Raw genomic sequence first — 15,320 nt, 5'->3', positions numbered from 1 at the left:
GGTAAGAAGGGGAGGAGGGGCATTAACAGAAGTTAGAGAAGTCAATGTTCATGCCATCAGGTTGGAGGCTACCCAGCCGGTATATAAGATGCTGTTCCTCCAACCTGAGTTTGGATTCATTTTGACAATAGAGGAGGCCATGGATAGACATATCAGAATGGGAATGGGACGTGGAATTAAAATGTGTGGCCACTGGGAGATCCTGCTTTTTCTGGCAGACCGAGTGTAGGTGTTCAGCGAAACAGTCTTCCAGTCTGCGTCGGGTCTCACCAATATATAAAAGGCCACACCGGGAGCACCGGACGCAGTATACCACACCAGCCGACTCACAGGTGAAGTGTCGCCTCACCTGGAAGGACTGTCTGGGGCCCTGAATGGTGGTGAGGGAGGAAGTGTAAGGGCAGGTGTAGCACTTGTTCCATTTACAAGGATAAGTGCCAGGAGGGAGATCGGTGGGAAGGGATGGGGGGGACCAGTGGACAAGGGAGTCGCGTAGGGAGTGATCCCTATGAAAAGCAGAAAGGGGGGGAGGGAAAAATGTGTTTGGTAGTGGGATCCCATTGGAGGTGGCGGAAGTTACGGAGAATTATACTTTGGACCTGGAGGCTGGTGGGGTGGTAGGTAAGGACAAGGGGAACCCTATCCTGAGTGGGGTGGTGGGTGGATGGGGTGAGGGCAGATGTGCGGGAAATGGGAGAGATGCGTTTGAGAGCAGAGTTGATGGTGGACGAAGGGAAGCCCCTTTGTTTTAAAAAGGAAGAGATCTCCTTCGTCCTGGAATGAAAAGCCTCATCCTGAGAGCAGATACGGTGGAGACGGAGGAATTGTGAGAAGGGGATAGCCTTTTTGCAAGAGACAGGGTGGGAAGAGGAATAGTCCAGGTAGCTGTGAGAATCTGTAGGCTTATAGTAGATATCAGTAGATATGCCGTCTCCAGAGATGGAGACAGAAAGATCAAGAAAGGGGAGGGAGGTGTCAGAAATGGACCAGGTAAATTTGAGGGCAGGGTGAAAGTTGGAGGCAAAGTTAATGAAGTCGACGAGCTCAGCATGCGTGCAAGAGGCAGCGCCAATGCAGTCGTCGATGTAGCGAAGGAAAAGAGGGGGATGGATACCAGTATAGACTTGGAACATGGACTGTTCCGCAAAGCCAACAAAAAGGCAGGCATAACTGGGACCCATACGGGTGCCCATGGCTACACCCTTGGTTTGGAGGAAGTGGGAAGAGCCAAAGGAGAAATTATTGAGAGTAAGAACTAATTCCGCTAGATGGAGGAGAGTGGTGGTAGAGGGTAATTGGTTAGGTCTGGAATCCAAAAAAAGGTGAAGAGCTTCGAGACCATCTCGGTGGGGGATGGAGGTATATAGGGACTGGACGTCCATGGTGAAAATAAGACGGTGGGGGCCAGGGAACTTAAAATCATTGAAAAAATTCAAAGCATGAGAAGAGTCACGAACATAGGTGGGAAGAGATTAAACAAGGGGGGATAAGACAGTGTCAAGGTATGCAGAAATGAGTTCAGTGGGGCAGGAGCAAGCTGAGGCTTTTCATTCCAGGATGAAGGAGATGTCTTCCTTTTTTAAACAAAGGGGCTTCCTTTCGTCCACCATCAACTCTGCTCTCAAATGCATCTCTCCCATTTCCCGCACATCTGCCCTCACCCCATCCACCCACCATCCCACTCGGGATAGGGTTCCCCTTGTCCTTACCTACCACCCCACCAGCCTCCAGGTTCAATGTATAATTCTCCGTAACTTCCGCCACCTCCAACGGGATCCCACTACCAAACACGTTTTTCCCTTCCCCCCCTCTTTCTGCTTTTTGCAGGGATCGCTCCCTACGCGACTCCCTTGTCCACTCGTCTCCACCCATCCCTTCCCACCGATCTCCCTCCTGGCACTTATCCTTGTAAACGGAACAAGTGCTACACCTGCCCTTACACTTCCTCCCTCACCACCATTCAGGGCCCCAGACAGTCCTTCCAGGTGAGGCGACACTTCACCTGTGAGTCGGCTGGTGTGGTATACTGCGTCTGGTGCTCCCGGTGTGGTCTTTTATATATTGGTGAGACCCGACGCAGACTAGGAGACCGTTTCGCTGAACACCTACACTCGGTCCGCCAGAAAAAGCAGGATCTCCCAGTGGCCACACATTTTAATTCCACGTCCCATTCCCATTCTGATATGTCTATCCATGGCCTCCTCTATTGTCAAAATGAATCCAAACTCAGGTTGGAGGAACAACATCTTATATACCGGCTGGGTAGCCTCCAACCTGATGGCATGAACATTGACTTCTCTAACTTCTGTTAATGCCCCTCCTCCCCTTCTTACCCCATCCCTGACATATTTAGTTGTTTACCTGTTCTCCATCTCCCTCTGGTGCTTCCCCCCCCCCCTCCTTTCTTTCTCCTGAGGCCTCCCGTCCCATGATCCTTTCCCTTCTCCAGCTCTGTATCACTTTTGCCAATCACATTTCCAGCTCTTAGCTTCATCCCACCCCCTCCGGTGTACTCCTATCATTTTGCATTTCCCCCTCCCCCCACTACTTTCAAATCTCTTACTATCTTTCCTTTTGGTTAGTCCTGACGAAGGGTCTCGGCCCGAAATGTCGACAGCGCTTCTCCCTATAGATGCTGCCTGGCCTGCTGTGTTCCACCAGCATTTTATGTGTGTTATACTTATTTATTCAGTCAGTTATGGGTCAAATTATTTGGTGAGTACATTTCTAACTCTTCTGGCGTCAGTCTCATTGCCGTCTGTTCTGAAATTGTTAGGATGCATTCAGGAAAACAATGAAATAGTGCGCTGCCGTCTGACAGCGTTTTCAGATTTCTCCGGTTACCCCGTCCACACTGATCCGGCTAATCCGGCATTTTCAAAGGTACACGCTCTGGAAAGCGTTTCTGAAAGCTCCGGTTTCGGGGGACGAAAACGCCATTTTAGTGTGGACAGAGGTTAAAAACGAAGAGAAAAAGCTTCGGTTACGGATGTAGTGTGGACGTAGCCTGAGACACAACCTCCATGAAGCTATCATGGATGCCAAGTGACAAAATTGAGTCCCAGACCATTCATCAGTTATGGAAGGGCTTAAATGCTATTGTTATTGTTGATGTGTGCCATCAAGTCATTGTCGACTCATGGCAACCCTATGGATAGTGTAGTTGTCCATAGGGTTTTCGTGGCAAGATACAGAAGTAGATTGCCAGGCCTTTCTTCCGCACAGTTACCACTGCTGCCCAGTTTGGAACCCGGCCAGATTTGAGCTCAGGACACTCGGCCTGGAAGTCTATTGTTAGCCGGCCCGTATGGGTTAGAAAATGAAGTTGGGCAGAATCGCCAACAACAATGCATCACTTCCCAGTGAGCTTAACGCATTCCATGCATGCTTTGAACAGAAGAGGAAGGGACTGCATTTACCCACCCTGACAGCCTCCAATGCATCAGAAATCCATAATCACTGTTGCAGACCTAATATCAGTCTTCAGAGGAGTCAGCCCCCAGAAAGGCTCACATGTTTACCATCATGAAGTACTTGGAGAGGCTGGACATGGGAAACATTAACTCCAGCGTCAGCCCATTGCAATTTGCCTACAGCCGAAACAGGGTCTATGGCAGATACCATTGACCTGGTCCTACACTCATCTCTGGAATGGAGCATCTGGACAGAAAACACAACTATATTAGTCTATTGCTTATTGACAACAGGTCTGCCTTCAATACTATGATCAAGCAAAATACATCCAAACTCTTAAACTTGGGACTCAACATCTTCCTTTTCAATTGGGTCCTTGACTTCCTGACCTACAGGTTGCAAACAGGGTGCAACTCCTCTGTCGCAAATAATTATAACACTGGCATCTCAGAAGGCTGCATCCTCGGCTCACTCTCCTGCTCCCTGTACTCTCACCACTGCATGGGCTGCTCTAACTCCATCTCGAATCTGCAGATGATGCAAGTATAGTGGGCTGTAATACAAATAAAAGTGAGTCAGACTACAGGAAGGAGACAGAGAGTCTAGTGACATGGTTTTATGACAACATTCAATGTCGGCAAAACAAAAGAACTGATCATTTGACTTCAGGAAGGGGGCAGTGCACATGCTGCTGCTTACATCAACAGTGCTGAGGTCGAGTGTTTTGAGAGCTTCAAATTCCTTGGAATGAACATCACCAATAAACAGCCCTGGTCTAAACGCACTGACACTATGGCCAAGGAAGTTCTCCAGTGCTCTACTTCCACAGGAAGCTAAAGAAAAATGCCATGTCCCCATTGATCCTGACCAATTTTTATCAATGCACCCCAGAATGCATCCTATCTGGATGCATCACAGCTTAGTATGGCAACTATTCTGATTGCAACTGCAAGACACTGCAGAGGGCTGTGAACACAGCTCAACACATCATGGAAACCCGCCATGGACTCGGTACTTTTCACTGCCTTGGTAAAGCAGTCAGCATAATTGAAGACCCCACCCACCCTGGATAATCTCTCTTCTCCCCTCTCCCAATGAGCAAAAGAAAATTCTGAAGTGCATTTTTAACAACAATGGAAGCTGACATTCTATTTTATTCTTACAATATGTTCATTTTCCCCTTTATATATAGAAAATATATTTGGAATTTACTCGTGCTTTGCCACTATTGGGTTAATTTGATATATTGATCTTGGTGTAGGTTAAAGGGTTAGCATAACTTTGTGGGCTGAAGGGCTTGTACTGGGCAGTACAGTTCTATGTTCTAATTTAAAACGCATGTAATTGTAATTTTATTCAGCAAGTATGTAATAATAATTAGAAATCAGGGGCTACTTACTATGCAAATGAATTTCATAAAATGAGTAATAAGTTTCAACTTCAGATTTTTAAGTATTTTTGTTTAACTAGTGGAGTAATAGCCATCATTTGGTTCCTCTTGCAGATACGTTTCAAATGTGTTGTTTTTAATTACAACTGTGGAGCACTCACACTCTGAGAACAGGAGGAACCACTTCCTGTGGAACAGATTTCAGTGAAGCGGGGCTGTTCCTTGATGTAACTTAGGATCAGTAATTAACAGAAAATGGCACTGGCCCATTAGCAGAGAGAAGTTTCACCAGACAGGATCTGAGTAATTTTTTTCCAGGGTGTGGATATGTTGCAATAAGATCACTCTGTTCAAGATGAGAACAGCCCTGAGAAATGTACAACAAGCAAAATGATGATCAATGACCTTACTGTGGATTGAAATCAGAAAGTTTCAGAATCAAAAAGGCTGCTTGTTATTGTAGTATTTTAGAAGCTGAGATGATATTTTGAGAAGTTATGTGCCATTTAAATATTTCTCTTGAGATGCTAAAAGTATCATGCTGATTCTGATTCAGTTCATAAGTGTAACAAAATACATTTGAAACAATAATTTACTACGGTTCTTTTCCTTTGTCATGCAGATTTTTAGAATAGTTAGAATAAAATGAAAGTGTGCCATGCATTAGTCACTGAGGTGACATAGAACAAGAGAGCACAGGAACAGTCCATTCAACCTACCATCAATCAGCCGATCTGAACTAATAATAATATCTGCTTGCACACGGTATATATTCCTCTTGTTTCTGTCTGTTCATGAGTCTGTCTTAATGCCTTTGAAATGTTGCAATTGTATTTGTTTCTACCATCTCCCCTGGCAACACCTTCCAGAGGCATATATCACTCACTGTGTGAAAAAAAACTTGCCACACCAGTCTCCTTTAACCATTCCCCCTCTCACCTTAAACCTATGCATATGGTATTTGATATTTCCATACCAGGGGAAAGACTTACTATCTCTCCTATCTGTGCCTCTCGTTATTTTAGATATTTCTTTCAGGGCATCCCTTAACTTCCGATGCCCCTGGGGGAAACAATGTAAGTTTGTTCAATTTTCTATGGATAATTCATTCCAATCCTCCTGAAAAATTTCTGCACCCTCACCAAAACCTTATCATTCTGTGGAGACTAGAAGTCCACACACTACTCCAATGCGGCCCAAACAAAATTTTATGCAGGTGCTTTAGACTTCCCAACTTTTATGTCCTAAACAATGAAGGAAAGCAAGCTATATGTCTTCTTTGCAAACCTATCCACTTTTATTGCCACCTTCAAGGAATTATAGTTGTAGTGTTCTCGTGCAGAGTGTAGAAACTTTGAACTAACACCAGGTTAAACCGAAATCAATGAAGGCAGGATCACAAGTAAGATTAACCGTTTACTGTTCACTCTTCCACATTAACATATGGTGAAAACTGTTGATAAAACAATAAAAATATATGCAGTACTTGTTTCCTTCTTGGCATCACACTTGCATCATAAATACTTGTAAAAGTAAAACTACAACAAACTATATTACATTAAAGTCTCATTAAAGTACAACATACAGTCAGAATCTACCTACACCATCAATAGCTTTAAATACACTTCAACACAAACTTTCCAGCAACGCTTTCAATAGCAGAAGAAAATAAACTTTATCAACCATCATTACTTTTAACAGAATCAGCATTAACATTTTTACTTCAACATATCGACTGTCATATGAACTTACGGCATTGCTTCTATGATGTTTCTTGGTGCGTAGAAATGGAACTTTTCTCGCGCTGATCCTGCACACGCAAGCCCCCACCTTCCCGTTTCTCCAAACCAGTACTTACCCACAAGACGCGGCAAAACTGGGTGTGACGTCATCACATACCGTGATACTACGTCACGGATAATGAATTTGGATGGATGGATGGATAGATGGATAGATACTTTATTCATCCCCATGGGGAAATTCAACATTTTTTCCAATGTCCCATACACTTGTTGTAGCAAAACTAATTACATACAATACTTAACTCAGTAAAAATATGATATGCATCTAAATCACTCTCTCAAAAAGCATTAATAATAGCTTTTAAAAAGTTCTTAAGTAGTTTACTTAAATACATTAATACAATCAACCCCGGCACTTTAACATATCTTACTCCTGGCGGTTGAATTGTAAAGCCTAATGGCATTGGGGAGTATTGACCTCTTCATCCTGTCTGAGGAGCATTGCATCGATAGCAACCTGTCGCTGAAACTGCTTCTCTGTCTCTGGATGGTGCTATGTAGAGGATGTTCAGAGTTATCCATAATTGACCGTAGCCTACTCAGCGCCCTTCGCTCAGCTACCGATGTTATACTCTCCAGTACTTTGCCCACGACAGAGCCCGCCTTCCTTACCAGCTTATTAAGACGTGAGGCGTCCCTCTTCTTAATGCTGCCTCCCCAACACGCCACCACAAAGAAGAGGGCGCTCTCCACAACTGACCTATAGAACATCTTCAGCATCTCACTACAGACATTGAATGACGCCAACCTTCTAAGGAAGTACAGTCGACTCTGTGCCTTCCTGCACAAGGCATCTGTGTTGGCAGTCCAATCTAGCTTCTCGTCTAACTGTACTCCCAGATACTTGTAGGTCTTAACCTGCTCCACACATTCTCCATTAATGATCACTGGCTCCATATGAGGCCTAGATCTCCTAAAGTCCACCACCATCTCCTTGGTCTTGGTGATATTGAGACGCAGGTAGTTTGAGTTGCACCATATCACAAAGTCCTGTATCAGTTTCCTATACTCCTCCTCCTGTCCATTCCTGACACACCCCACTATGGCCGTGTCATCAGCGAACTTCTGCACATGGCAGGACTCCGAGTTATATTGGAAGTCTGATGTGTACAGGGTGAACAGGACCGGAGAGAGCACAGTCCCCTGCGGCGCTCCTGTGCTGCTGACCACCGTGTCAGACCTACAGTCTCCCAACCGTACATACTGAGGTCTATCTGTCAAGTACCTTCAACAACTGCAACGTAGTTATCAACCCTAACTTTAACGAGAAAATAATTACAAATGAATTACTAAAGCGAAAATGTAATAAAGCTAAATAAATGCCTTAAGGGCAACACAATAGTCTTGCACCACAAGATCCCTCTGTACATCAATGCCGCTAATTGTCCTGCCACTTACTGTATATCTTCTTACATTTGACCTCTCAAAGCCCTTCATCTCACACTTACCTGGATTAAACTCCATCTGCCATTTCTCTGCCCCCATTTCCAAATTATCTATATCCTGTTGTACCCTTTTACAATCTTCCTCAGTATTCACATCTCCACCAATTTTTAAGTCCTCTTCAGATTTACTGATTAGCAAGGACTGTGCTGGGTAATTCGCAAATGTCTCCATGCTTCTGGCACCAACCTAATATGCTCACAGCTTACTAAACCTAAACAAGCATCTTTGTAATATGCGAGACAACCCGAACACCTGGAAGAAGCCCATGTGGTCAGAGAAGAATGTACAAACTCCTTACAGACAACAGTAGGAATTGAACCCCAATCTTACAGCTGGCTCTGAAATAACATTACTGTGACCACCACACTTCTGTGCCTCTGTGAAACTAATACAGAATTGGATTGCAAGAGTGCTCTGTATTTAAACTGCAATTGATGCTGCTAATTCTGCCCCCTTACGAAAGCCTGCTTTAAATTTTTAGCCCAATGGACAGTAAACTCCCAGTCACACTCTTTCAAAATGCATTTCCTTTTCAGAACCTAATTGAGAATACAGCTAACAACAGGCTGGCCATAGCTCGTCAATATTTAAATGAAGCACAAAGCCCAATATAATTCTGTTATTTGAGATGTGGAGATTGATTTTACTTTGAGACTTTTCTTAATGAACTTACACCTCAGTGTCTTGTGAGAGACTGAGTGTACATTGGCTGTTACTCATACTGGCAACCACTAAGTTGTGTTTGCATATGCAGGTAGTTTAAAGCTATGTAACAGCTTGATTTTCGTTATGAATGGGACAGCGAACTGAATGTGTTTCAAATCATTTTCAATTAACCCCTTACCTGCTGCACATGCCTCCATTTCTCCTACATTGTACTTTGTTGTGATGGACATGGAAAGATGATTCTTGGAAAAGAGTGGCCCCACAAGACCTTAGTTCACAAAGATTAATAAATTACATCAATGTAAATTTATAAGCAGTTATTGCTTGTAGTCTAAACTGTTACAGTTAGTTTGAGAGAATGTAAAATGAGAATTTGCATTAAAATCCCTGAAAGTATCGTTAATAGTTTGTTTATTTATCGAGAATATCATGCATAATAGGAAAATACAAGATTTAATGCTTGATATGTTGTTTTCATTTCAAGTCACAGTAAGATTACTCAAATTAATGTTAGATCTTCTTAGTGAGAGAGAAGGAAGTTAGTACTCCTGCTCTTGATTATACTCACGTTATCCTTGTAGTAGAATATTCTATTAATAATCAAAGACAAAGCCAATGTATGAATAATGACTGCTTACCTAAACATCAAAAAGCAACTGGCAGCTGAGAAAACATACCCTGCTAACAATCTCATGCCCTAGGCAGGGGAGGGAATGGGAGTAAATTGAGTAGATAAAAGTGTCAAGAAGGTAAACATCAAAAGAAACTTCTCCTCCAGCAAGAAAGAGTTATATTGCCTTCTAGTTGTTGACATGATTAATGGAACTGGAGCAAAATCACACCAATCTTTTCATTCACTAATAAGCAAAAATCCTGGAGTGGAACCAAGAAATTGGTGTAATTTTGGAAACTATTATGAAAGGGTGAATGTTTGATACCATGGCCTAAAAAATCCAGAATTGGACTGGTTGCACTATATTTCTGTAAAGCAGTGAATTTTGGGCACCAATTGGCTAGATAGTTGCAGTACTGGGAATTTTGATTTATTCAAAAGTTAAACTGATCCTCCTCTTCCCTCCAGGGTCTTGTGATAGTGGAGAATGCTACAATGAATTGCAAAGAAATCTTGATCAGTTAGGGAGGAATGACAAATGAATTTCAACTTAGATGAAGTGATGAGGTGATGCATTTTGGACATTCAAACCAAAGTAGGACCTAGACAGTGCATGGCAGGGTACACACAAGTGTTGTGAAACAGAGTGCCCTGTGAGTATAAGGACATGGTTCACTGAAGATGGCTGTGCAAATAAGCAGGGGATGAGGATGGTCAGCATGCTGGTCTTCAACAGTAAGGGAATTGATTTTCGGAGTAGGTACATTATGTTGCAGTTAAGTAAGTCATTGGTGAGGCTGCACTTGGGTTATTGTGTACAGTTTTAGTCACCCTGCTATAGGAAAGACTCTGTCAAGCTGGAGAGAATGCAGAAGAGATTTAGACTATAGCCATAAGAAATAGCAGAATTAGACCATTTGGCCCATCAAGTCTGCTCCGCCATTCAATTATGACTGATCCTTTTTACCCCTCCTCAACCCCATTCCCTGAAGATTTACAAGAAAATTGCCTGGTCTAGAAGGCCAGAGTTATAGGAAGATGTTGGCCATACTGGATCTTTATTCCTTGGAGTATAGGAGAATGAGTGGTAACCTCATGAGAGTTATAAATAAGGTGAAAATTCATTGTATTTTCCCCAGGGTTGGAGAGTCCAAAACTAGAGGTCACTGATAGAAGATAAGAAGGGAGAGGGTTAAAAGAGACCTGAGAGGTAACCCTTTACATAGAGGGTAGTAAGTACCTAGAATGAGCTTCCAGAGGAAGTGGTCGAGACAGGTAGAACTGTAACATCTAAGAGATGGGAGGGCTATAGGCTGAATATGGGCAGCTGGGACTCACAGACAGGATGATATCATTAGCGAGGACCAAGAGGGCCAAAGAGAATTGTCTTACTCTGTGACTCTTCTCTTAATTTCTTTCTGAAAATTCAAGTAAAAAATGGACCAGATCTTCGATGGCAATGAATTTTGCTTTCTTCCTGTTTATTATATGTAGTCTATGTGTCAAGGAATTCAAAGAATTTTGGATCAGGAGTTTTTAGTGACTTCTATAATTAGACTGATAGTCCCATTTAATCACACTGTCGGTCAGTGATATCCCAGCCACCAAGAGCATGCTTTCCACTATAATGAAGTAACATTGTGCCCTTTATTAAAGAACGTTCCTACTTTAGTTCATTATTAATATTTCTAACTTTGATAACAAAATTAAACAATGATTGATTTCTCACTTTTACTGTGGAATTCTTTCTTCATCCAGATGCCAATCTAAGTTGCCAGTCCCAAAAGCAAGAACTTCATGAGGAGATATTTGATCCAAAACAACAGATGAAAATGGTAACAAAACACCCCAAATCTCTTTGTATGTTGAATATTGTGAGGAGCTTTTATACTTTGAACCTGCTACTATTTGCCATTGTTTCTACGAAGGAAATTTTGTGCACATGGTTAAGTTAGTGTTGAACAGATGGCAAAGAATAAATAAGTTGCCCATCATTCCTCTAATTACAGTGTTCCCCAGTAAAATTCAGAAAACATGGTGAATATTTTGTGATTTTCTATCTGAAGGGACATTCAAGATTCAAGATTCAAAAACTTTATTGTCATTCCAACCATACATCAGCTCTGCAGGGCAGAATGAGACAGCGTTTCCCAGGGGCAAGAGCAATCATAACGTAACAAATGCAACAAATAGTAAACACAACAATAAATAGTAAAACACAACAGCCACATGTCGGTTAAAATCAAGTAGTGTACCATGAGGAACTATACTGTATTACTTTGGATGACAAGTCTTATGTTTTATTTCAGTATCAGATAACAGCAGTAATATTCACAGCAACAATTAAGATTCTTAAAGAAATCCTTTGTCTAAAAGTAGTAGCTTGATTCATGATTTTTGACAATAGAGCCACTGGCTCTCTGCTTAGCGCAAACCTGGCAAGAGAGCAATGATTACTAAGCCCGTTCCAGTCCCTTGAATCCTGTTGCCTTTTTTTTTGTCTTTCAATACTCTTTTGAGTAGTCTTCTAAGGAAAGCAGTGGTGTCTTCCATTAAATATGTAGACTAGTCCATATCCACTAGGATGAATTGTATGCCTAGGAAGGTCTGGAAAAGCTTAAAACTTCTGTCGCTTTGTGAAGCTCGCTGTCAGCATCCTCACCATCTTCCCCTCAAACGTCTGATATTACTTTCGCAGTTTCGATGTCAGCGTCAGGAGCTCCATTTACAAAGCTAAAGCCCCACCCCCACCCAGCACTTCAAATCTGCTTTCATCATCTACTGTACCTCTTTAACCAAGTCCTTGAATGTGTTGTCACCTCCCATTAAAGTTTCTCTTTCCCGCTGCTGCATATTTTAATCTAGCATTCACGTTTTTACTCTTGCTTTAGTACTAAAACAACCCTTAGCAAAGCAACAAATAGCTCCCAAATGATAGGAAGCATATTATTTAATAGGAGATTGAGGATGACCTTATAGAGGTAGATAAAATCATGAGATGTATAGATTGGGTTAATGGACATAGTCTTTTCTCCTAGGGATGGGGATCTAAAAACTAAAGAGCATAGGTTTGAAATGAGAGGTGAAAGATTTAAAAGGGACCCAAAGGTAAACTTATTCATCTAGAAGGTGATATGTACATGGGGTAAGTGGTCAGGGGAAGTGCTGAGGCAATACAATAATAGGAGACATTTGGTTAGCTTCATGGATAGCATGGATGAGGGACTTGGACTAAATGCTGGCTAATAGGACTAGCTTAGTTGGCACCATGGCTGGCATGAACATGTTGGGCTAAGGAACACATTTGTCTTCTGAATGCTTTCAGACTGTATGCCATCATTCCTATTCTTTTTAATTACATCTCATCATTTGAAGTGGGTAATCACGTCATCCTCCTCCAAAGATGCTGATATCTATCTAGCTGGAATCATAACCTTCAGGTTCCTTTCTTGTTTGCATAATCCTACCCAGAGAATCACATGCTATGCCTCCATAATAACATACAAAAACATAAGAACTAGGAGCAAGAGAGGGTCTGACGGGTACCCAGGCTTCTGAACCTCGACCATCATTCATTAAGATCATTGCTGACCTGTATCAGTGGCATTTTCTACCATTATCTCTATTTTCCTTTGTACCTTTAATAAACTCCCACAGTTCTCCAGCCAAAATAATTCAAAAAATTTACCATCATTAGAGTGATTAAATTTCAATCTTAAAACCCCAAGCTGTTGTTCCAATACTGTGCCCCAGGTCCTGGATTACTTGGTCAAGGGACCTGCATCTGGCCTGTAAAACCTTTGAATTGTTTTTGTTTCAGTGACATCTTCACTCATTATTCATTATCAAGTTATTGCTTGTCAGTCTTACATTCTTGCACTCTCTCTGAGGCATTTTTGTCTTTCTTTAATAAGGAATTCAAAATTGTCCACAAAGTATGTACTCTCAGCAAGGCCTACACAATAGCAATACATGTTTCTTCCTGCTCTATGGGAATCCTCTCATTATAAAAGGCTTGCATGATATTTGTTCTCTTAATTGTTCACAGCATCCGTATGTTTCTTTAGAATCTTCTGTACTTGCATACCCAGCTCCCATTCAACATCAGCACTACTTGATCTCTCAACATTAAACAAATATTCTGCTTTTCTGTAATATACACTAAAGTTGACAGAATTTTTTAATTTTTAATTTTATCTGTCTTATTGCTCAGCTTAATTCCTTCAATCCTCTTTACACTTACAATCAAATTTACAATCTTGTCTTGTTTCATTTCATCAGCAAATTCTTGACGTGGTTTCTGTGTCTGTATTCTAACTTCTGATGCATTTTTAAGTGTTATCCCACAACTTCTCTTGCTGTGCTTCAGCAACATCATCCCATAATTCAACACTAGCTCAAGAAAACTTCAGTATTTCTTGTCCATTGGAGCTAGAGGCCCAGAGCCGGCTTGCCCTGGGGTTAGAGGCCAGTCTGTGTGTGTGCATGGGTGGGTGGAATGGAGGGATGTAAGGGGCTTGCTTGGCCATTGTAGTTTTGTTGTCGTTTTTATATTGTTGTTATTGCTTGTGCGTTCTGCTGAACATTGTGGGCATGCTACGTTGGCACCAGGGTATGTGGTGACACTTGTGGGCTGCCCCGTGCACATCCTTGGGTTGTGCCAGTTGTCAATGTAAATGACACGTTTCACTATATGTTTTGATGGACCTGTGATAAATAAATGAATCTGTATTTATAATTCGTCACATTCCTGGTCAGGTATGTAACATTAGACAGTAGGAATTTCTTCCCACTGTTTCGAGAAAACAAAAAGTGCTGCCTTTGGTCCTCATCAGAAGCCCATATAAGGACCGTACACGTCAGTGACATGCTACACCGACATCAGTGTCATGTTTCAGATCAGATATGAAATTGTACTACTGTACCTTCGCAAGGATGCAAATCATCTCTTCTGAAATGTACAGCCCAACAGTTATTCATCAATTCATATAGCTAAGATCACTTAACCGGCATGACCAAATTGTTATTTGCAGGATTCCTTTGTGCATAAATCATCCACCACACCTTACTTAGTATTTGGCACAGGAAAATATTGAGTGCAGGTCATCGGATTCGTTTAATTTTAATGCCAATTGGTCACTCAATACCTTTGAATTTTATTGTTTCAGGAATGGATTGTAAGAGTGAAATATGACTTTCATGGCCAAACGTCAAAGTGAGTATCCAGAAAACTTACTTACTACTTCAGTGTAATTATGTGATCATTGTTGTGAAGTGCCATTTTCCTGTCATATCCTGTATCAAAAAACATAAACTTCAGATCGCCATTCTTTCCTCTTTCATTTTTTTCATAAACAGAATTTCAATCAATATTATAACTTGCTTTGACATAAGATAATGTAATGTACAGATGTTATCATCTAAACATAGTAATATTTTATACAAAATTGTTTTATTACTAGGCTAAATACCGACATATGTTTCTCCAAAAAAAAGTTAACAAAATAGTTTATAATTCTAATATAGTGGATGTTTAATATAAATCTGTATGTATCTTTTACTGTATCTAAAAACATAAGTAGTTTACTTTCTTCTTCGGTTTGAATAAGCAATTTCTAGTTGTTGGTGTATAACTGTCAGTAAAATTGCTTGAGCTGCTTCAGTTATTCACCGTGATGTTTTGGAAAATGTAAATCACAGAAACTTTGCTCCCATTGAACAACATTAAAATTCAGCTGATTATAAAAACAAAGTGAATTTTATTCACCATATTCAATTGGTAAACATGTTAATAGAATGGGAAAGAACTTGTTATTGTATTACAAGACAATCTGCAAGGTTGCCTTTTGTGGATCCTGATTATCCTGCTCTGATACTAAATGGCCAAACCATTCTTAATAATGATGCTATGATAATTGACTGTCATTACTTAATTGGGCCAGAAATAATAGCTAACTATGGCAGCTAACTAAGCTATGTTCTCAGCTTT

General features: G+C 41.3%; 1 protein-coding gene across 7 annotated transcripts in view; it reads left to right on the top strand.

Moving 5' to 3' along the window:
• Nucleotides 1–15,320, top strand: part of LOC140739191 (uncharacterized) — a 139,020-nt gene that overhangs the window by 80,208 nt on the left and 43,492 nt on the right. For all 7 annotated transcript variants that reach the window (XM_073067240.1, XM_073067244.1, XM_073067241.1 and 4 more), the window contains 2 exons: nucleotides 11,090–11,166; nucleotides 14,500–14,546. In XM_073067240.1, coding sequence (XP_072923341.1) covers nucleotides 11,090–11,166; nucleotides 14,500–14,546 — 124 coding nt within the window. The remainder of the gene's footprint in view (nucleotides 1–11,089; nucleotides 11,167–14,499; nucleotides 14,547–15,320) is intronic.

The sequence above is a fragment of the Hemitrygon akajei genome, chromosome 15 (genome assembly GCF_048418815.1).
Source record: "Hemitrygon akajei chromosome 15, sHemAka1.3, whole genome shotgun sequence".
Taxonomy (NCBI): Eukaryota; Metazoa; Chordata; class Chondrichthyes; order Myliobatiformes; family Dasyatidae; genus Hemitrygon; species Hemitrygon akajei.
Note: the sequence above shows the minus strand (reverse complement) of the source record. Positions and strands in the feature narration are given on the sequence as shown.